The sequence below is a fragment of the Arabidopsis lyrata genome, assembly GCF_000004255.2.
Source record: "Arabidopsis lyrata subsp. lyrata unplaced genomic scaffold ARALYscaffold_8, whole genome shotgun sequence".
Lineage (NCBI taxonomy): Eukaryota > Viridiplantae > Streptophyta > Magnoliopsida > Brassicales > Brassicaceae > Arabidopsis > Arabidopsis lyrata.
The window spans coordinates 21,944,167-21,965,977 of NW_003302548.1; the positions used below are offsets into that span (position 1 = coordinate 21,944,167).

At 35.3% G+C, this 21,811-nt stretch overlaps 3 protein-coding genes and 1 non-coding gene across 6 annotated transcripts; 2 read left to right on the forward strand and 2 right to left on the reverse strand.

The window, feature by feature from the left end:
- Positions 1–38: 38 nt before the first annotated feature.
- On the reverse strand, positions 39–120 carry TRNAS-GCU. Its single transcript has one exon. It is a non-coding gene; the product is annotated as a tRNA-Ser (tRNA).
- Positions 121–4,090: 3,970 nt separating this feature from the next.
- On the forward strand, positions 4,091–8,050 carry LOC9302745 (ubiquitin carboxyl-terminal hydrolase 17). Of its 3 annotated transcripts, XM_021026487.1 has the most exons (13): positions 4,092–4,664; positions 4,804–4,907; positions 5,005–5,606; positions 5,702–5,787; positions 5,881–5,966; positions 6,045–6,207; positions 6,306–6,420; positions 6,496–6,653; positions 6,748–6,832; positions 6,935–7,150; positions 7,235–7,296; positions 7,389–7,597; positions 7,962–8,050. In XM_021026487.1, the coding sequence occupies exons 1-13, from the start codon at positions 4,390–4,392 to the stop codon at positions 8,012–8,014; spliced, it is 2,214 nt and encodes a 737-aa protein (XP_020882146.1). In that variant the 5' UTR covers positions 4,092–4,389; the 3' UTR covers positions 8,015–8,050. The 3 variants fall into 3 exon arrangements, with proteins under 3 accessions (XP_020882153.1, XP_020882146.1, XP_002864957.2); XM_021026494.1 differs by lacking the exon at positions 7,962–8,050 and having other exon boundaries at positions 4,091–4,664; positions 6,935–7,088; positions 7,389–7,854; XM_002864911.2 differs by lacking the exon at positions 7,962–8,050 and having other exon boundaries at positions 4,093–4,664; positions 7,389–7,877.
- LOC9301033 (kinesin-like protein KIN-14B) lies at positions 7,965–15,753 on the reverse strand. The gene is made up of 23 exons (XM_021026476.1): positions 15,359–15,753; positions 15,028–15,151; positions 14,700–14,786; positions 14,389–14,559; positions 14,123–14,229; positions 13,582–13,713; positions 13,303–13,481; positions 13,040–13,201; positions 12,778–12,869; positions 12,499–12,650; positions 11,934–12,107; positions 11,695–11,841; positions 11,354–11,524; positions 11,171–11,239; positions 10,921–10,976; positions 10,632–10,827; positions 10,269–10,460; positions 9,964–10,155; positions 9,511–9,861; positions 9,222–9,320; positions 8,977–9,117; positions 8,720–8,878; positions 7,965–8,623 (listed from the first exon to the last, which is right to left on the reverse strand). The coding sequence occupies exons 1-23, from the start codon at positions 15,557–15,559 to the stop codon at positions 8,171–8,173; spliced, it is 3,807 nt and encodes a 1,268-aa protein (XP_020882135.1). The 5' UTR covers positions 15,560–15,753; the 3' UTR covers positions 7,965–8,170.
- Positions 15,754–18,472: 2,719 nt separating this feature from the next.
- Positions 18,473–21,500, forward strand: LOC9302746 (uncharacterized protein At1g04910). The gene is made up of 8 exons (XM_021011490.1): positions 18,473–18,945; positions 19,405–19,461; positions 19,559–19,640; positions 19,728–19,887; positions 19,986–20,189; positions 20,278–20,554; positions 20,649–20,876; positions 20,979–21,500. Exons 1-8 carry the CDS (start codon positions 18,847–18,849, stop codon positions 21,384–21,386), a joined length of 1,515 nt encoding a protein of 504 aa, XP_020867149.1. The 5' UTR covers positions 18,473–18,846; the 3' UTR covers positions 21,387–21,500.
- The last annotated feature ends 311 nt before the right edge of the window (positions 21,501–21,811 follow it).

Below are 21,811 nucleotides of genomic sequence, written 5' to 3' on the forward strand. Positions count from 1 at the left end.
GGGACCAGCCCACTAAGATAAAAAAAAAAAAAAAGAATCGTCGCCTGAGAGATTCGAACTCTCGCGGGAAAATCCCACTTACTTAGCAGGCAAGCGCCTTAACCACTCGGCCAAAGCGACGTGTTGCTAAGTAGAGCAATCATTAACTAAATAATAAATCTGCTTTAACTAAATAAATCTGCTCTGCTGTCTGCTTTGAAAATAAGATGATCTATTTCGCTAATAGCCTAATAGTATAAGTATCTACTATACATTTTTGCAGCAGTTTTTGGGGTACCCAAATCGGGTCAAAATTTTGACCCAAACCCGATTTAATATGGGCAACTATATGTTGCTTTATCTAGGGTTACCTCAAAGACAGGTTTGAAAATTCTGATTCTAGACAAAGAAGGGAAGATTCAAAAGCAAACAACTAATGTTGTTTTCAAAGAAGTTTTTCAGAATATTGACTCATAATGCTTCTTGCATTATTTGTCAAACAATCTTATCAAATAAGGTATGTTTAGTTTACCATTTTATTTTATAATATAATTGCTTTATGGTAAGCAAAACCCCCAGTCAATCAATCATATATTTGACTAACAATCTACTTACCTTTTCACAGATTCAATGTCTCATGGTTCAAAAGAAAGTAACAACCAATCAATCGACTTTCAATTCCAGTTATTGTGCTAACTATATTTGACTTCTTTAAACACTCTTACTTTCGTCATATTTGGTTATGTCTTTCTTTTTATGTATTGAATAAAGTACCAATCAATCAAGCAGATGCACAATCATTTAGTTTTCTCATTTTCACTCAATTTATCTTAGCTTAACATTAATGAAAATGTTGTAGATGTTTATGAATTACATTTCAGTGAGAAGAAAGTGTAAACTAACCTTGCATAGATGAGGATGTAGATTTGATTCTCCTTGGTTTCAGATTTTTGTCCTGATGTCTTCTGATGGTAGAAGCTTCCTATTTAATATACAACAAGGGTTAGATACTTCAAAATAATCATCAGAAAGTCCTTTATGCCGCCCAAAATCACTAACTGTACTCTTACCTTCTCTTCATTTTTTGATCTGCTTATGCTAAGTTGAGGAGTTTATAACTTTCAATTAGTCGGATTCTATGTTAATTTCTAGACAAACACACATTAATCGATTAGCTAATCAGTACAGTTGCTATGTCATTCAAAGTTTAGCTGTGCTCAGAACACTGAAAATCATTTGAGTTACAAACTATTGAATATACTATTGTCAGAATAAGAATTGAACTTACAGTTTCAGCTCGCTTGAATAAGAGGTCCCAGAAGCAAGTTCCGATAACCCTCGATTCCAATTGCTGCTTGATCTTATCCAAGCTGTTATCAGTAGCATCAACAATCCTCTACGCATTTTCCGAAATTGACAAAATGGAGAAGTTTAAGACTGTCAATTAGAAAAGGAGCCAAAATAAAGATACTAAATTGTAGCAGACAGATATCGAGTGAGAAAGATACCGGAGAAGCGCCGTTCGAAGCCATGTTAATTGGGATCGGCGATTAAGGAAAGATCTATGGTCGATTAAAGGTGAATAATCGCTGATTGATTGATCGAGAGAAGAAGTGGTGTTAAGGTTTTGTTTGGTTTAGGTTTTGAGCTGAAGAAGACGAGATTAAAGAAGAAGGAGAAGAAGATGAAGAAAATGGAGAAGAAGATGAAGAAAATGGAGAAGAAGAAGTTAGGTTGATTGTGTTTCGCGGAATTGAAAATGACCCGTCTTCACTGTACCAACGAGATCAAATCTGTGTTAACCGGCCGGTACGTTACCGGATCAGATCAACTAATCCGACCGGTTCTTTTGCATTTTTTTTTTTTTGCCCAGTAACATTAAAGGACTTTGTTGTCTACAGCCCAGCATGTATGAGAGGTTACCTTATTTTGTATTAACATGTTAATTATGTTATTAAGTTCAATATATATCATGCAAACTAATTAATTAAAACATATTATTATCTCAAACAATCAGTTTTTGCATATGAAAAAAACTATTCACAACCATATTTACATGATCAAAAATTAATTTTTCCTTAATAAAATCAAACTATCGTGCAATTTATATTGATTAAAATTATTTTAATCCTTCACATCTAAATAAATCATATAATACAAGATATCTAAAATCTGAGAATTATATTACCAATGCAAACAGATTGACATTTAACATATAAAAGCCAAATGCACATATATGAAAATTAACCTTACAGTTGAAACAAGCTGTATGTTTACACATTACCAAACTTTTAAAAAATAAATAATTATGTAGTATCAATTAGACGATTAATATAAAAGGAAATAATTTTTATGTAACACATATGACTCGATTAAAACATGCTATACACAAATAATATCGATAACTTATAACACAATCCCAACTATAATACATAAATATATATATATATATATATATATATCACCACAAAAAAAAATCAAAATAAAATAAAACCAATTATTATTGTATTATTAAATAACAAATAATAAAAATATTCAATCCGCGGTGTACCGCGGGTAACAATCTAGTCTACTATACATTTTTGCAACACTTTTTGGGGTTCCTAATCGGGTCAAATTTTGTTTAATTTTGACCCGGAAATCTTCAATCGGATCTTTCCTTATTTTTGACAAAATTAAAAAACGAAAATTAATCAATAAAATCTAAAAATATATATGTTTTCTCAACTAATTACTATACCTAAACTCTTTATTTATGGCATATTCTCTACAATTTTTATAGATATAGAAATCAAATATGATTATTTAATGCTAATATAACAAATTTGAACTAATTTCCTAAAACCACTCTACCTAATTAAAACATAAATATATGATTCTCATTTCACTTTTATATGATCTTATATTTATATTATTTTGAACTATTATAAAATATATATACTTAATAAAAAAATTCGTTTTTTTCTGCATATGCTATGATTCAAAGTTTTTAAAACGGACATATTACTCAATCGATGAAGAAAAAAGTATGTGTACAATCTATATTAACATTTTTGAAAAACAAATTTGCGCGTTTAATCAGGTCGTATTTTTTTTTTTACTCTGACCCGGAATTGAGTCATTCAGATATTTTTTTAATTTCTACAATTATCTAAAACGGGACAATATACCACGGTGAAATCTTAAAATTAACAAATCGAAATACAATTATTTAGTATTTTAATATACATTTTAAAAATATTTTTACTGGTCTAAAAACACACACTAATTTGAAATATATATATATATATATATTATAGAAACTATTTGAAAGCAAACTTTTAAATTGATTCGAATTATATGTCTTTTAAATAAAAGTGTTATTAAAAGAAATAACAAAATGATGTTTAATTTTACGGGACATGATTATATGGTGGAACGGATCGGATTTGGATTGATATTAATACGGGATAATATATCACGGGTGAAATCCTGGGATTAACAAATCAAAATACAATTATACAATTTTAAACACAAAACAAAACAAATACAACTTAAAATTTTCATTTTTAGTTACAACGCATGTGACTCGCAATGTACAACAAAAAATATTATATACAACAAATTCATCAGTTTATAAAAAGACAAAAAAAAATCAAATAATTAACCCGCGGTGTACCGCGGGTAACAATCTAGTAACTACAGTATAATCTGTTCACCGGCACCATCCATTCCATTCAAATCCAATAAAGATGATCGGGTGGGGTTGGATCCTTTTTCCGGGTTCAGATATTTCAGGTTAAACAATTTAGGATCCGTTGGGATTTATGTGATTTTTCGGTTCGGCTCATGTAAGTGTTAGGTCTGGTTCGGTTTCTGAAGAAAGATAATTCAATTTTAATACAAAGTTAGTATATTTAAAGATATTTTGATACTCGGTTTGGTTGATTTCAATTTGGGTATGCCCAAGCTAACTTAGGATAATCTAGCCAAGCCTAGAATATATTACTAGTATAATGAAGATTCCAAAACGATAAAACCAGAGCAAGTCTTTTAAGTTATAAACAAAAAAACAAAAGAGAGATAAACATTCGTAAACGACAAAAAACAAGTGCACGTTTATTCCCTCCTTTCTTCTCTATTCACTTTCTCTCTCTAACAAGACACCATTTCCTGATTTCTTCTTCTTCCTCTCCCTCTCTCTCTCTAGCTTTAAATCTCTCCAGATGCCCAAATCCTTTACCCGCCGTCGCTTCTCTAATCGCCACCATCTTCTCCGCCGTCTTAGCTTCCACATTTACTCTTACTCTCACCATCACCGTCGTCGTCCTCCTTTGCATCATCACCAATCTCTTTTGTAGACAATGTTAATCACCTTTCTAAGATTCGTCTCTTCCAGATTGATTCTGGCTTCTCTCGTTTGAGATTATTATGCCGGTTTCTCCTGAAAGTGAAACCTTAGGGTTTCGTTTTCTATTGATTGGGTTTATGATGTTGGTTTTTCTTCTGATTCGTCGGCAATGGAGATCTGCTTCTGTGAGGAGAGAGGAAGTTATTCGTCTCATTGCTTTAGCCACCGAAGAATCTTATCTGGCGGAGGAGGTTCGTGCCTCCACTGTTGATTCGGTTTCGGATGTTTATCGTTGCGCTGTTTGTCTTTACCCTACCACTACTCGTTGCTCTCAGTGCAAATCTGTTCGTTACTGGTTCGTTCTCTCTCAATTCGATCGTTTCTCTATATTCAAATCAGAAGATGACTACTTTTAGAATCTGATCACCAAGAAAAGTTTAGATTTTTAATTCTTAAAAAGATCATTTTTTTTTTGTTTTTTACCTTTTTGGTAGTTCAAGCAAGTGTCAAATTCTTCATTGGCGACGAGGCCATAAAGAAGAATGTCGATCGCCTGATTCCGATGAAGAAAAGGAGGAGTCTGTTAAATCTGATGATGGTAATAATAGCTTTAGATACTTGAGATTTTAGTATTTGATCTATAAAGATTTCACATTTGGTGGTTTGTGATTTTGATGACTTGAAGCTCTCTGCAGATGCAAAAGAGTCGAATATGGATTTTCCGTCTCGTGGGACTGCGTTTGAATCATCAGCAGAAGTACCCTCAAATGTGTCTGTTGATGTTGCCTGTGATATGTCTACAAGTAGGCCTAGTATTCATAAACTGCAAGCTAGATCTGAAGCTGTGGATTTCACTACTTCTTTTAACTTAAAGGATAATCTCTATGAGACCAGGCCACTTAGTAGGAAGAAATCACGTAATCGTACAGACAAGGTTGAATCAGCGAGAAATTATTCCAAAGGAAAGACTGATGCAAAGCCGCGGAAACTTGGCAATCAAAATTCTCGTAAGTCAGGTGGTTCGGCTGAAATGTCAATTACAGATCAATTTTTGTCAGTTGATGAGTATGAAGAAGAAATAAATGCATTTGAACACGGAAGAATTACATCTGAACCATCTAGTGCTTCTGCTGCCATGTCATCTTCAACTGTTTTCCTACCTTCAAAAGCTAATAGTAAGCCAAAAGTGTCACAAGCTTCAAGTAGTGGATTGAAAACATCGGTGCAGAAAGTTGTTCAGCATTTTAGACCCCGACAGTCGTCAAAAATGTTTCAACCTTCCAGTTCTATTGATGAGGTTACTAGAATATACTATTTCAAGTTTTAGTTTTTTGTGCCTTGATTATATCTATTGCCATTATCCCATAGGGACGTTGCTGTTTTTTTGTGCAGATGAGCTTCTCATATGAGTTGTTTGTGAAACTTTATTGTGATAAAGTAGAATTACAGCCATTTGGTCTTGTGAACTTAGGAAACAGGTACGTATCTATCTTTACCGTTTCTTGCTTTTGGCATGATGATCTAATGTGCTAATGTAATCGTGTTTGTCACTTATATTATTAATTTTGTAGTTGCTATGCAAATTCTGTCCTTCAGTGCTTGGCATTCACTCGGCCACTTATGTCATACCTTATTAGGGGATTACACTCTAAAACATGTAAGTTGCACACCAAAATAATTTTTACTGCTCTTATTGTAACTATGTGGAATCTTATCTTGATAGTTGGATTTTCAGGTAGAAAGAAGAGTTGGTGTTTTGTTTGTGAGTTTGAACATTTAATTTTAAAGGCAAGGGGAGGAGAATCTCCTTTATCACCTATCAAGATCTTATCAAAATTACAAAAGATTGGGAAGCATCTTGGCCCTGGAAAAGAAGAAGACGCACACGAGTTTTTAAGGTGAATCATGTGTTATGCTTTCAGTAGCTTTTATCGGTTTTTCGAAGTTCAATATTTTCTCAAAGGTGATTTACATTGTTCTTTCATAAGAATGCCAGGTGTGCTGTTGAGACAATGCAATCTGTTTTTCTCAAAGAGGCTTCTGCAGCTGGTCCGTTTGCTGAAGAAACTACTTTAGTAGGCCTTACGTTTGGTGGATATCTTCATTCCAAGGTTATATATTAGCAAAGTGTCTTTTTGTTGTTTTATGACAGTCAAAGTATTCTCAAGTATTGACATTTTTATCAGATTAAATGCATGAAATGCCTCCACAAATCTGAGCAATCGGAGCTGATGATGGATCTAACTGTTGAGATTGATGGGGATATAGGAAGCCTCGAAGAAGCACTTGCTCAATTTACAGCATACGAAGTCCTAGATGGAGAGAACCGGTACTTCTGTGGCAGGTAGTTGAATTTTTCTTTTATGGACAATGTTAATATATACGTTGAAAAACTACTAGTAATTCCTTTGCCTTTGTTTTTCCTTTTACAACCACAGATGTAAATCTTACCAGAAAGCCAAAAAGAAATTGATGATATTGGAAGGACCCAATATTCTTACTGTTGTGCTAAAACGTTTTCAGGTGAGAGTCGTTATCCTCGTTAGTTTGATGGTGTCTTCGTTAGTTTGATGGTGTCTACTATTGTTGGGTTTACTCAGAAGAATGATTTGTTTTTTCACGCAGTCTGATAACTTTGGGAAGCTGAGCAAACCCATCCATTTTCCCGAGCTTCTCGATATTGGCCCGTATATGAGTGACCCAAATCATGGTGATCATCCCGTGTATAGTCTCTATGCAGTGGTGGTCCATTTGGATGCTATGAGCACTTCATTTTCAGGTCATTATGTTTGCTACATAAAAACCCTTCATGGAGATTGGTTCAAAATTGATGACAGCAATGTAGGTCTCAATATACCATTTATATTATTATACCAATGATGGCTGCTGTTATCTATTTCTCGAATCTTGATTCTGAATTCGCAGGTTTTTCGGGTTCAATTAGAGACTGTATTACTAGAAGGAGCATACATGCTTCTTTATGCAAGGTGAATAGAATATAAAGAGAGGACAGACATCATTAAAACCCCAACTCTTGTTCATTTACTAAGATATCTGAGGAAATCCTCTTCTTTGACAGAAATTCTCCGAGACCGGTGAGCAAGAACGGTGGTCGGAAATCAAAGGAAAGAAGAAATTTGGCTGCAATTCCGTCAAGAAACAACAAGAAACAGAGAGACAGTGAGAATAACAGTTTGTTGCTGCGTGTGGACTGGTCGAGTGGAAGTCTATCGTCAATGTTTAGCTCATCGGACACAACAAGCTCATGTAGCACAAAAGACTCATCAGGTATTGAGACTTTATCAGATTACCTGTTTGGTGGAGTTGAACCGGTTTGGAAACGGGATCGTCATGTTTTATCTGCTCTAACGTTTTATTGAGATTTTTTGAGTCTGATGACCAATTTTTGTCTTTGAACCAATAAGAAACAGAAATAGAAAATGTTCATTTTTAATATCTACTCAATTCGAGCTGACGTGTACAGTTTTATTGAGCTTTTTGACTGAACCAATAAGCAAAAATAGAAAATGTACATTTTTTTTATACCTTCTTTCTTGACTCCAGTCAATTCGAGATTCAATATAATGGATTTACCTTCTTTTGATTTTAGTTTTTTACAATTTGGAAAGTAACTAAATTTATATGTAAACAGGAATCCAAACAGAGAACTCCATGGAAGATTTAGTGAGAGCTTTTCTTAGCTGAAACTGCTCTTACACAAAATACCACCATTAGTGGCGGCAAAACACAAAGTACACACAAATACAGAGAAATCCAAAAATATATGAAGGCCTCACAGTAATTAAAAAAAAAAAAGAAAAGAATACTTACACAAATTGAAACTTTTTTCATCTTGTTGTTTCATGACGATTTGGTATCTTTTAAGACTCCTCCTTTCTCAAGCTCTCCAACGAGGTCCCTAAGAGAGGGAACCTTCATGGCTAGAGTTCTGTAGAGCCTAGAGTATCTAGCCCTTGTGCCATCAGCTGTTCTAGCTAAGGCCAGTGAACTTAGAGCTTCGGGCAACTGACCAAACACTTGTTTCATTTCCTCTAAGCTCATGTTTTCTAACACCGAAGGTCTTGGCACAACTCTCACGATTTCGCCTCCTTTAGGTTCTTGAATACGAGCATCCGCTTTGATCACGAGCTCTGAGTTGGAGTTAGCTCCGCATTTTATGATGAATGGAGCTGAAGAGCCTCCTGTGTTGAATTGCAAAACGTTCCATTGAGACACATCGGTTTCAGTTGAAGATATTGAATCTAATGAAGCTCTCTTTTCGTCTTGAAGATTGTCTTCTTGTTCTGGAATTGTCTGCACTCCAATAAAAAACCAGCAAGTAACAACTTATCATCAAACTTCTTAAGATTTTTGGATCGATCTTTTTCTCGACTTTTATTCAGCACTTACCTCGACCAACTGGTGAGCCGTATCAATTTCTCTCTGTGCACATGGATGATCAACATCAAGCAGAGAAGGCATTCGTTCGTTAAGTTCATCAAGAGACTCAAGCAATGCTTTCTTCTTGCTTTTACTCAAAACGTGGACAGAGCCTTGTCTTGTTATTTCCTTCAAGAAGCACGCCGTTTTTATTTCTTCTCGTAGTTAATCATAACAAACATCAAGAAAGACACGTAATGGTTTCATATGATAAGAGTTATAAATACCTTGACTTGCTTCAGTATGGCATCTAGAGAAATGAGGGAGGCTAATCTCGAGTCTTCGGCAGCTGTAGAAGGATTTTGAACAGGAGAACTGCCTTCTTCCAAGGTAAACAAAGCTGCATCACTTCTCATCTGTTGCAAAATCTGATATAGAAAGAAAATGGAATTAAGGTACTAGAAAAACTCTTAAGAGATAACAAGAGTGAGATTAACGGTATGACAACATACGATTCTTTTTCAGGGTTTACCTTTCTTCTTTTGTGGTCAACAGACTCGAGAGCTGATCGAAGCTTCGAGACTTGACCAGCATCTTCTGCCTCTTCCGAAGCCAAAGTACCAGCAATATCCTAATCAAACATTTCCGTATCAGACCACACATGGCAAACAAGTTCTTCAGCGACTAAGACCTAGATCTCAACATAATCCCTTAACAGATTTCTTATTTAAAATCAGTTACTGCTGAAATCATTCTGAGATTTCCACTCAAAAAAAAGAAAAAAAAACACATCAAGTTCAGCTTTGACATGGCATATATACCTTTAGATGCTGCATCTGAGAAGTGTAGACTCGTTTTGCATACTCAGACAAAAGCTGTCCTAAAGCGTCTGTGTGAGGTGGCACCGCAGCTCCCACTCCAGCCATCCAGCCATCCATAATTGCTGTGGAAAGAAGCTCTAATTGGCCAGTGGTTACTCCTGAAACATCATCTGCTGTAACAGAGAGAAACTCAAAACTTTCTGCAAGCCATGACCTAATCTGTCTTTGCAGTTCACCAGCCGGAGTGTGAACAAATAAAGAAGCTAAGGGTTTGTTCCCAATGGCAAAACTTTTGGCTTCATCTTGTATCTCCCTCAGCTTTCCTCCAGTCACTTGCTGCCTCCCAGTATCCTAAGACAAATTTAGAAACAAGAGAAACACGTATGTTTGTATCTTGGATTTCTCAGTTATTAGGTTAAAGTAAAGCATCTCTGGGAGTCATAGCTATCTTACCTGGTCATGTCCACGGATTCTTGAAACTACAGATACTAACTTACTTTTCTTTTCTGGCTTTAAATTCACTTTAAACCCATGAATCTGCTCATCATAATATCGAACTGGTGATCTACCTGGGCTGCTACTCCCGCTGGAGCTTCTAGTTCGACCAGTATATGGCTTCTCCAAAAAGCGTTCAACTGGAGAAACCTAAAAGAAGTGGGTGACGTGAGATTGATCTTGCCGGGAGAAGAAACTTAGTGACACACAGCAGCAGGAAAAGCTAAAAGGAAAATTAGCTAATTAAATCTGGTTATGCTCACCTTGATCGACTGAAGCTCAGGTGATCGTGCAAGTAAGGACCTTATGTACAATATCCTGACTCGAGAAACAAGCATTGTATCCATTACTCTTCTTGGTTCCATTTTCCGGATAAATGAAAAGACAGAATCTCTGATCTCAGCAAGGATTTCATGCTCTCTGGAAGCACCAGCCTTAATGACAGCTGCTAAGACCTGCAAGTCAACAATAACACCAATAAATTTTCTTAACATATAGACCTATAAATATTTGAAGACCTATCCCAAACAGCAATATATGTATAGTGACAAACAGAATTTACTGCAGAAATCCCTGAAAAATCTAAAAGGGTACTCAACATCAAACTATTAACCCGGTGGCATTACCAGCATCAGAAGCTTGTTTGCGCCATCAGCAATGGCTGCAAGACCTTCATATTGTTCGGGATCAAAATCATTCAATGCAGCTGTTAAGTATTCTCCAGCTGGAGTGGTTTTTACTGATTCAGAGCTGGATTTTACTAATGTAACTGTGCCCTCATTTTTATCCACTGAAGATGGTAAAGCGTCCGCACTATTTTTCCTGAAGAAAATACAGATCAGGTGGTAAGGGAAGTAAACAAAATAGAGAAGACAGAATTTTGGATTAAATGGTTCCAAGTGATCAAATGACTACCTGTCAACATCTGCAGGCTGCACTGTTGGTGAAGCTTTTGATGAGGGGCTAGATACCTATATACAACAATGGATGAGAAAGCTTAAGCAAATAGCTAGCTGGAGCAGGAAAATCTCCATGTGTATGGCAATTAGTAACATTTAATGAAGAGAAGAGATAGAATGATTTTTTCTTCCAACAGCTCCAAAAAGAGAAGTGTCCGTGATGTGATACTGAATCATGCGCAGTGTAGGATAAAGAAAAGAATCACCTGAGTTGAGCTAGCCATTGACTTTTCTGTTAATCTGTCAAACAATTTTTCATTTTCTTCATGCAACCTCTGCAGAAAACAACTACTCTCTTCAGACAAATGTTCAGTTCAAATATCATTTGGGTAATTCAAAATATGGAAGTCACTAATAAAATTGTGCTCAATAGGAAGACGAAGCAGAACCTCAATCAGTGCATCACGTTTTTTTAGTTCTTCCTCAAGTTTCTTGGTAACTGCAGAAGAATTGACTGTGTTCTCAGCTGCTCGGGGCTGAGATTCCAAGGGATCTCTCGATCTTGTCATGTCAGACTTCAGGGCTTTACTTAGTTGTGATTCTAAGTCTTTCACTTTAGACTGCAAAAATTATGTAAAAAAAAAGGGAAGGCAAATGTCACGACTATCATATTCAGAGAAGGCTACTTGAAAGCAATTTCACCATCTATTTTCTGTTACGTAGATGTTTAAGATAAAAGGCTAGCAGCATGTCTCGAAGTTTAGAAAGTAGATACTAATGAAGTACCAACCTGGAGATTTTGAATGGTGGAATCTTGTTGTTGTACCTGCAGCTTTTGTTCCTGTTCTAACTGTAAAAGTTGAGCTATTTCATTTCTTAACTGAGAATTCTGCTCCTTTTCTATTTTATGTTTGTCTGCAACCATCGTATTCTCTGACTGCAAAATCAATTAAGTAACTCGTTAGCAGAAAGGAATCTTATAAGGAATAATTGAAATAAGGAGACACTATCCCAGTCAGCATTGAAGACCTTTAAATCTGATTGCAGTGTGAATGAAACTCTCCACGCTCTCTGTACTTCATTATAGAGCAGTACACATTGGTCATTTGCTTCTTTAAGTGCTTGTTTTAAACCCGTAACCTCTTGTTTCAGACGCTGAGTTTCCCTCTCTTTCTCCAATACCTCCTTCCGAGCATCATTTGCCTATAGGAAGAACGGATATTTACACGGCATACTTTCAAACTACGTGTACATAGTAAGTTAAGCAAAAAAAACTACGTGTACCCCCCAAATCTATTCTTCAGAGAAATAAACTAAACTCCAAAAGGGGAAGAGATCAAACCAACAGACTAATTAAGTAAAATCCTAACAGTCTGTCAAGTGAATCCTTCCACGCTCTGCTTTACTTTCAGCTACAGAAATTTAATCTTTGTTCTTCATTCATGAGGTATTACTGAAGTTCCAGAATATGTATTATAATTTGAAATTCTATTCAATACTTTTATTGTGACAATTCCATCTGTTATATGTATGAATGTCAAGATACGAGAAAAGAAGTAGAGGGAGGAGGACAGGATTCTCTAATTCCACTTACCACGTCTCTCCATTTCTTAATTGTGTCTCGATTCCCAAGGCTTGGTACAGTATTCCGAGCTCTAGCGGCATAATTGAGACATGACATTATTTCAGACAAGTTCCGTGCACTTGGACAAATGTTGACGATCATCAATGTTTTGGAGCTCCCTCCTGCACGTTACAGGAAATTGTGCTCATTTGAAGGAACTTCAAGGAATGGAAAGAAATCCTCAAAACAAAGAAAATATATTTAGAGCTAAACGTAGAGGCACACGCACTCGAAAGCAGAAGCATTTACCTAGTGAATCTGCAAGTATTCTTGTAAGAAATGAGTTCTCGTAAGGAATGGTATCTTTTTTTGACGTCAAAGATGATAAAACATCCCCCAGCCTACAGAACCCGAGATATATGCAGTAAGTAACGGGAAAAAAAATTAATTCAAAGATTCAAGCTAACAACGCCTACACATGAAGAAAAATGTCAAAATCGTCAAAGATACGGGATTCTCTTGTAAGGGAACAAAGGAAAAGAGGGAACGGAGAGAGGATACTTAAACTTACGCGGAAATTGAATTTGTTACATGGAGCAGATCAGTTACATGATCTCCATTGTCATCCTCCACAGTTAAACCTTCACTTCCAGCCAGGTCAACTAAAGAAAGCTTGCTAATTACATTTTCTTTCGTAATTGTGTTGCTATAACAAATGTGTATTGAGACAATCCTACCAAGAGAGCAGAAATCCATTAAGAAGAGATCATGAGTAGAGAATCTTAGCAGAAAATTATATCAAAAGATAGGAGTTAAGCATATAATATAACATACAGATGGGTCACATTAGACTTTGATTTATCATTCCCCCTATTCTGAAATGCAGAGTTCAGGACTCTCATGAACTCTGATGGATTATCAACTTTTTCATGCGAGAGTTCTATAACAGATTCGCGTAAACCCATATTGATCTTTGGCAAGTTGCTCTGACAACCTGAGAGTAAATCCCTGACCTAAAAAAAATGAACGTTATTGAATTAGAAAAGAGTTTCAATTTCCATTCTATTATCGAATGCCAAAAGTATTAGGACTTAAAACGAAAAAACGAAGCACCTGTTCGTTATAGAGCTCAAACACTGAAACAGAGAAACTGAACTGAGATGCGGAAGTTGAATCAGAATTGGCCAAGTCGACCAGTTCCTCAAAACAACGAGCATATAAACCACGGTCATGATTAGATCCTTCCTGAGAAAAAGCAACAGCATTAACTAGCATCAATCAGAGAGCAATTGCCTGATATAGATATCTCTAGTAAAATCGATAGGATAATACTATGAACGTCCATGAACTTGCCTATCATATGTAAACCCTGTCAAATAACATGAAACTTTTTTGCGATCTCAAAGTTCATTCACATAGATATCTTGGGCTTGGTTAGGGCCAAAAAGTATTGAAAGCATAAACATGCAAATTAGTAGTAAAAAGCATGAGTATATTAGGGAACTGTTCATACCCCTGTAATTTTAGCAACTTTGAAAAATTATTTTGGATGTATGTCCCTCAAGTTAGATACTACGCATGACAACATTGATGATACGGATACCAAACAAGATCTATATCTAATTTCAGAAAGGAAGGGGAAGGGAGGGGCAACCATGGTGTATGTCTTCCCCGCGTGAGTTTGTCCATAGGCAAATATAGAAACGTTCGATCCATCCAGAGCAGATTGCATAAAAGGTTGGACATCTCTGAACAGTGAAGCTGAGGAAAGTTTGCAGAATAAGTTCCGGATTATATGGAGTAAGTACATAGATTACATTTACAAACCAAATGTATGAATGCTTGCTACTTTTTTAGAAAATTATTGGAAACAGTTCTTAAGCATAAGGTTTGATTACATAGTGAAGTATTATAACTCACCTAGTCCAACTTGAGGCCCATAAACTCTATCAAATTCAAATTCCTTCTTGGGATTGGACAGAGTATCATCACTAGTGTTTACGCGTATAGTGCAGTTATCAGGAAATTCAATGATAGAGGGACCCTCGTCTTCAAATAAGGGTCTTGCTCGACAAAATACCTTTACATTCCCTGAAGAATAAACCATAAACTACACATTCAGGGTCATATAGAACAGTCTAAAGCTGGTGTAATGAATATCAATACAAGTAAAGATAGAGAAAGAGGAAAGAGAGAAAGACTGATCACGTCGGAAATGAAATGATCTGCACCTTTGGTCGTCAGTAAGTCATTGAACAGTCTTTTCTTCTCATTGATAAGTGGAGATATCCTAGCCTCAGTCTCAAGTGCATATTGATCTGTGATAGGCTATGCAGATAAGTGAACAAAACACATTCCCGAATTTCACCACAACAAAACATGAAACAGATAATTGCAACAAAATTCCCATCGCAAGAGATACATAGATATAGATGCATACATTCTAATAATGAATAAGTGGCCAAAAAAATCTTATCTTCTCAACATTTCTAATCCAAATAGTCTTATTTTGCCAAAAAAAAAACTACACTTTCACACTGAAGGGAACTAAAAACTTACCCAGTTTACGAGTTTTATCAGCCAGAACACCTAAATAACGAGTAACCCTTTCAAGCTTCGCATTAGAGTACTCCTGAAGATCAGTAGCTTCCTGTCTCAATCCCACATAATCGTCCTTTGCAAGCTATTCAACCAAAACCAAATTTTCTTAAAAAATAGCTTAATCACACCACCGCAAAATAGCACCATTGTACTTAAAACCTCAGCTCTCTATACTCGTCTAAACATTAAAATCAAAATTTCAAACTCATCAATGGAAAGAGCTAATTCATACTCAAACCCACTCACAATCAAACCCAAACAAACAAATCTCAGAGAAACATTATCACACCTGAACTTTATCCTTCAAACTCTGAACCTTAGACGCAAGCTCCGACGAGTGCGGTGGATGCGAGTTCTTCGGGATCGAGTACCGTCGAAGCATAGACGATGGCGACCGATGAACGCCTTCCTCACTAGAAGGCAACTTCTTCGATTCGAACCCAGTCACCTCCCAGTTCCACCTATTGGTGGTACTCTTCTGCTCCGCCATTTACAAATCCACCAACAAAAAACCCTAACCCTATTCCAGATTTCAGCACAAACCCACCACAATTTCTCGAGCAGCAAACCTCAGATTCCAAACGAAAACATTCAAAAGTTTTTTGAAATTTATTACCTCCAAATCCAAAAAATTTGTGTTCTTTTGTCTCTTTGTCTCTCTCTCTCTCTCAGATATAAAAAAAAATGAAAGGCCGAGGCAATGAGTATGATACGATGTCGTTTTTGATATGTTCTTCTTTTTAATAAACAAAACAAAACAAATTAAAATAATAAAATGACAGAGACACCAAAACGTCTTTTAAGACACAAAATATTTTGTGCTGTGCGTTAACGACGCCTTCTCGTGTTCGATTCTGGTTCATTATTTTATTTCGGTCATTTTCTAATAATCTCAACAAAAAAGAAATTATAATCATACGGAGTCAAGAATTTATCCAATGTAGCTTATTGATTGGTTGAAATATAGAAGAAACTAGAAATTAAATACAATGATACTTCGAAATTACGGTGCAATGAGTAGCTACAGTAGTCGCCTCTATATATTTTACTAATTTAATACGATAAAAGGATGGCATAAGATGATGATAATCATTACAAGAAAAATGGAATTTTAATTGATTAAATGATAATGGCACACGCAGATCTGTGTGGTGCGTATGATTTTTTTTTTTTGTTATTAATTCTTTTGGAATTTTGGACCGACCAGATAGCGTGTCATTGAAGGTAAATAATTACTACTAGTATTTATACAAAGGAGAATAAAATTGATTACAAAATTTTGGTGGGTCTACTTTATGAAAGAAGAAAGAATTAACCACACAAGTGGAGAAATTTTAGCTTTGAGAGGGATCATTTCTGAAAGTATTGTAGTTAATACCCTTTATCAAATAATTTTATTTAAAAGGCCCAAAATTTTATTATTTTTGGACCTTAAAAATCTACTCCAATTAAAGGGCCTTATATTAATTGGGTTAGGCCCAAGGGATTTGTAAGCCTAGATCATTATAAGCTTAAATAATTTTGTTTTAAGCATTGACACTGAAACAAAATCTCAAGGTATTAAAACAAAATCTCAAGGCATTCAAAATTTGTGAAAAAAGCTTAATGCCTACATATTTAATAAAACAAAATCAGATGATGTGTATCTTGACATTAATTTACTAAATGAATTTCTAACCAAAAAAAACTGGTTAGATTCTTGGCGTTATGGTACTATTTACTTTAATTGCGCTTTATGTAATGTAAACTTTGGATAAATTCATTAACTGCGTTGTTTAATACTTCGTCCGATGCCAAATTGTATCTCAAAATAAGTGAGTAATCCCAAAACTTTAACTTTATACAATTTGTTTATGTACGAAACCTCTTTTTATTGTATGACTAACTTTTTTTTCCTTTAAAAAACACATATCAACGTACCACTCAATAATTGCTTATTTGAAGCAAAAAAAAATATGATAAATACTGAAAAAGAAAAGTAGAAGAATCATATTCCCATCCCAACAAATCGTATAATGCTGGTTCATCAAAAATTGGTCCTTGGAAAATCACGTTCATAATATATATTGATCATTAAGCTCTCACGTTCTCGCCGAATCAAATCCTAATTTCCTTAATTTTAAGTCTTATAACCTATCATTAAATATCGCTGATAACAAATTATTTATGGACCGGTAAAACGCAGAATTTTTCATTTTTCTTTGTTATAATTTATTTATATTAGGTTAATCTACCAACCGGAGTAAGTTATAAATTTGTTAATATCTCGCCTACGACAAAGTGAATAATAATTATAGAAGTGATCATCGTTCTCAAGTAACTTGCTAGATGTTTAGCCAAACGTAGAAATAAGAGTAATGTGATTGTTTATTTTTGATAGAACTATATAGGACAGATTTATTGATGGGAAAATTAAAAAGTGAAAAAAGTGGGTGAAAAGAAGAGAGGAGAAATTAAAAAAAGGGCACGAAGCGAGAAGTGTGCATCTTTTGATGGATATCGAAAATCTTAAGTCAAGCTGTATAATGGGAAGAACCGAAGAAGAACACAACAAAAGTGTCGGTGTCTCTTAAGCAAATTCACATAATTATTGTTAACATAATAAGAAGACATGAAAAGCAGAATTTTCGTTCTAAGCCATGCGTATATATAAGCTGTCTTTTCGGAAAAAAATAAAAAGCTGTCTTTATCTGTCCCAACGGTCCAAAAATCTAATAAAATAATAATTATAAATGAACTCTTTTTCCCAATGTTTTAGTTTCTGGAGGATTAAATAAGCAAATACTAGCTTTGTTTTATGCGTTTTGTTTTTTGATTATCTGAATATGAGTCAAAAGATTCCAAAATAACAAGATTTTACATTGAAGAATCCGTTCTCTAATCTAAAACAACATGATAAACTTCGGACCAACATGATTAAATAAATGTCACTGTTATTTAATGACATTTCCAGAATCTTAATAATCCTAGGCTATATGTAATTAATTATATAGAACCGTGATATACGTCTAGACGTTATATATCATCATAACAGCAAAATAAATTATTTCACAATTTATTAACAACACAATAGGAAAAAGACTTATACTAAGTACCAAATAGAGTCAGTCATAGAAAAAAAGTAAAAACAAATGAGGCAACTCTAGATTTTGTTTCCCTATACTTAAAAAGATACCGTCATATAAAAATTGTTTTCCATATTACATTACATTGAACTTTAAAGTTTAAATATTTAATACCGCAATTGTATTGTCATTAAGTGCGATAATTCCGTAATTATGTAACGTTGTCATTCAGGAGTCCAAAAATTAATTAATAATCCGTTTTCGTGTCACGAGAGTAAAAGGTTAAACTCGCCGTGTTTTTTTTATTAAGAGGAGACGGGGTGGGACCCAATGGAGACAGACAGCAAATTTAATGAACAGGTGTCCATGTGAGACGTATTCACACACTCTCTCTCTCTCTCTCTCTCTCCATTACCATAAACCGTTCTGGGAACTTGATCAACATTTTTAATCCTAAAACTTGTTCTTTTCAGTGTGTTGAAGAAGAAGAAGATTAAGATTCACTAAAACCCCGAAAAAAGTGGAAGAAAGAAGAAGACAAGAGAGCATTCTGATTCATGTGACTCTGGTTTCGTTTCTTTCTGACTCTGCTGTGTCTCTTTCTCGGCAAATTTCTCATCTTTCGTTCTCGGCTGGTTGTTTCGTTTCTGGGTATTGATTGATTGATTAAAAGTCTTCAACTTTCCCGGAAACTGGATCTGGGAAGAAAAGGATGAATCTTTCTGATGCGAAAGACAGAAGAGGGATTCTCTCTGTGCTGTTCTTCGTCGTTTTGCTCTGCAACAACGTTTCGACTTCGTCTTCGTCATCTGTGAGTTGGGCAAAACTAAATTCTCTTTCTTTCCCTGTTTTTCCGGGATTCTTTTGGTTGGATTCCGGGAAAATACAAAATATCAGCTTTTGGATTTTTCGTTTTGTTGTCTCTGGAAAGTTCACTGAAGTATGGTTTTTAGGATTTCCAGAAATAGTAGTATTAACTTTCCTAATGAAGAAATTTCTCAATTTTGAATACATTTGTAGAAAGACAAATAGAAAGAGAGACATCAACGGTGGTTGTGTTTTGTGTGTTTGACTCTTGTTAATTCTGTGGTTTGTTGAATTTTAAGATTTTATTAACGGATTGATTTTTTATTATCTGGGCTTTTATTACAAATTTGACTAGTTTGGGACCGGAATATATACTCAGACTTGTTCAATTTCAAGTCAAGAGTCTCTCTTGAGTTATGTAGTGAAGCTCTTTTGATTAAAATCAAATCATTTCTTTTTGCAGGAAGTGATCACAATTAAGCCAAGACATTTATCTTTGCTAAAGAGTGCTTTGCAACGGGTAAAATTAAATGATTTAAATGATTCTTTCATGATTTCTTTTTTGATTTCAGAAAGTTAGGAGGTTTATGGCTTTTTGTTGTCTCTTATAATTTCAGTCAAGTGGAGAACAGTCTGACCTATGGAGGCCATTGACTGATCAAGGATGGAGTCCTTGTATTGATTTGGGAAATTCCCCTTGTAAGTAGTATTGACAAATTGTTTGAAAATCTCCCATTAGTTTTTCGATGATTTTGATCTCTGACTAATCTTGTTGTCTTGGAGCAGCATTACCGGATAAAACTGCGGGATATGTTCAGGTATTTCTTGATGGGGGACTTAACCAGCAACGAATGGGGATATGTGATGCAGTTGCGGTTGCCAAAATATTAAACGCCACACTTGTGATCCCGTATCTTGAAGTGAATCCTGTGTGGCAAGATTCAAGGTAATGTTTCTAGAAAAAGTCTTATCATTTGATGAGTTTGTGTTGTTGCCTCCGGTTATTCGAAGCTTAAGTTGTGAGCTTTTTCTTTCTGTGTGCAGTTCTTTTGTTGATATCTTCGATGTTGATCATTTTATTGATGCGTTAAAAGATGACATAAGGGTAGTTAGAGAACTACCTGATGAATACTCTTGGAGTACTAGAGAGTATTACGGTACAGCAGTCCGAGAAACCCGTGTGAAAACCGCACCTGTCCATGCCTCTGCGAATTGGTATATTGAGAACGTCTCACCAGTTCTACAAAGGTATGTCTTGCATTTAATCTGACTAGTCATAGTTTAAGTTTTTAACTTTCATACTAAAAAGTTTGAACTTATTTTCTTGTTTTCGTAGTTATGGGATTGCTGCTATTTCTCCATTCTCTCACCGTCTATCGTTCGATCACTTACCTGCTGAGATTCAACGGCTAAGGTGCAAAGTGAATTTCCAAGCTTTACGCTTTGTCCCTCACATTACATCACTCGGTGATGCTCTTGTGAGCCGCCTTAGAAACCCATCATGGAGAAACAATAAGGAACTGAAAAATGTGGATCATTTAGGAGACATGACCAACCCACACAAAAGACAAGAACCCGGGAAGTTTGCCGTACTTCATCTTCGCTTCGACAAGGTAAATTATACTTTGCTCCATCCTACTTTAGATATTTGACGATTGTTGTTAGTTATTTGATCATAAGAAGATTTTCTTCTTTTTATGTTTATAGGACATGGCTGCGCATTCGGCGTGTGATTTCGGTGGAGGCAAAGCCGAGAAACTTGCATTGGCGAAATACAGGCAAATGATTTGGCAAGGAAGAGTTTTAAATTCCCAGTTCACAGATGAAGAGTTAAGAAGTCAAGGACGTTGTCCTCTAACACCAGAAGAAATGGGACTTCTATTAGCTGCTTTCGGATTCGACAACAATACTCGTCTCTACCTCGCATCCCACAAGGTCAGAATTCTTCTGTTACATTACTTGTTCAAAGTATGGTTATAATGTGATGCAGCGGAACATTAGTCATTAATAATGTTCTGTTTCTTATCGAATATACAGGTATATGGAGGAGAAGCTCGAATCTCAACATTAAGACAAGTATTCCCAAGAATGGAAGACAAAAGAAGTCTTGCATCTTCTGAAGAACGAGCTCGAATCAAAGGCAAAGCTTCTTTATTAGCTGCACTTGATTATTACGTTAGTATGCACAGCGACATTTTCATCTCTGCATCACCTGGAAACATGCACAATGCTCTTGTTGGTCATCGAACATTCGAGAATCTCAAGACGATCAGACCAAACATGGCGTTAATAGGACAGCTGTTCCTCAACAAAAGCATCACTTGGGTAGATTTTCAACAAGCGCTTGGTGAAGGACATGTGAATAGACAAGGACAGATCCGGTTAAGGAAACCTAAACAGTCGATATATACTTATCCTGCTCCTGATTGTATGTGCCATGTTTGATTAGTTAAAAGTCTGATAAGAATAAAAATAAACTATGATTCTTGTGATGAGGATAGTTGGTGGTTTAGCTTTGTGTTCTTGAGGCTTAATAAAAAGAGTATAGTTTGATTAGAATATGAATAATACAAATCATTGTAGCGATAATGATAATTTGTGCAAAAGAAGTAAAGACAAGTTGGCGATAGTGATAATTTGTGCAAATAAGTAAAGTTCAAGTTGATCGATAATCCCTAAATTTTAACAAGTAACAAGCACTACAAGTGCATAGAATATGCTTATTAGTAATACCTTCAGATTCTGATCAATGCACTACATTTATTTCTTGTAATATTCGTATATGAATTTGTTCTAGTTTTTGAGAATTGAAGATGTGAAACTTATTAATGACTGAAATAAATTAGTATTCCATCTGTTTCAAAATATAA

Bases quoted from the DNA above. Each gene is read 5' to 3' on its own strand.
- LOC9302745 (XM_002864911.2), top strand. From the start codon at position 4,390: ATGCCGGTTTCTCCTGAAAGTGAAACCTTAGGGTTTCGTTTTCTATTG. The intron at 5,788-5,880 runs GTACGTATCTAT...TTAATTTTGTAG, and splicing joins CTTGTGAACTTAGGAAACAG to TTGCTATGCAAATTCTGTCC. The intron at 5,967-6,044 runs GTAAGTTGCACA...TTGGATTTTCAG, and splicing joins GGGATTACACTCTAAAACAT to GTAGAAAGAAGAGTTGGTGT.
- LOC9301033 (XM_021026476.1), bottom strand. From the start codon at position 15,559: ATGGCGGAGCAGAAGAGTACCACCAATAGGTGGAACTGGGAGGTGACT. The intron at 10,461-10,631 runs GTAATGCCACCG...GTTGACTTGCAG, and splicing joins CAAACAAGCTTCTGATGCTG to GTCTTAGCAGCTGTCATTAA. The intron at 9,118-9,221 runs GTAAACCCTGAA...TTTCTATATCAG, and splicing joins TTGACCACAAAAGAAGAAAG to ATTTTGCAACAGATGAGAAG.
- LOC9302746 (XM_021011490.1), top strand. From the start codon at position 18,847: ATGAATCTTTCTGATGCGAAAGACAGAAGAGGGATTCTCTCTGTGCTG. The intron at 18,946-19,404 runs GTGAGTTGGGCA...TTCTTTTTGCAG, and splicing joins CGACTTCGTCTTCGTCATCT to GAAGTGATCACAATTAAGCC. The intron at 19,462-19,558 runs GTAAAATTAAAT...TTATAATTTCAG, and splicing joins TAAAGAGTGCTTTGCAACGG to TCAAGTGGAGAACAGTCTGA.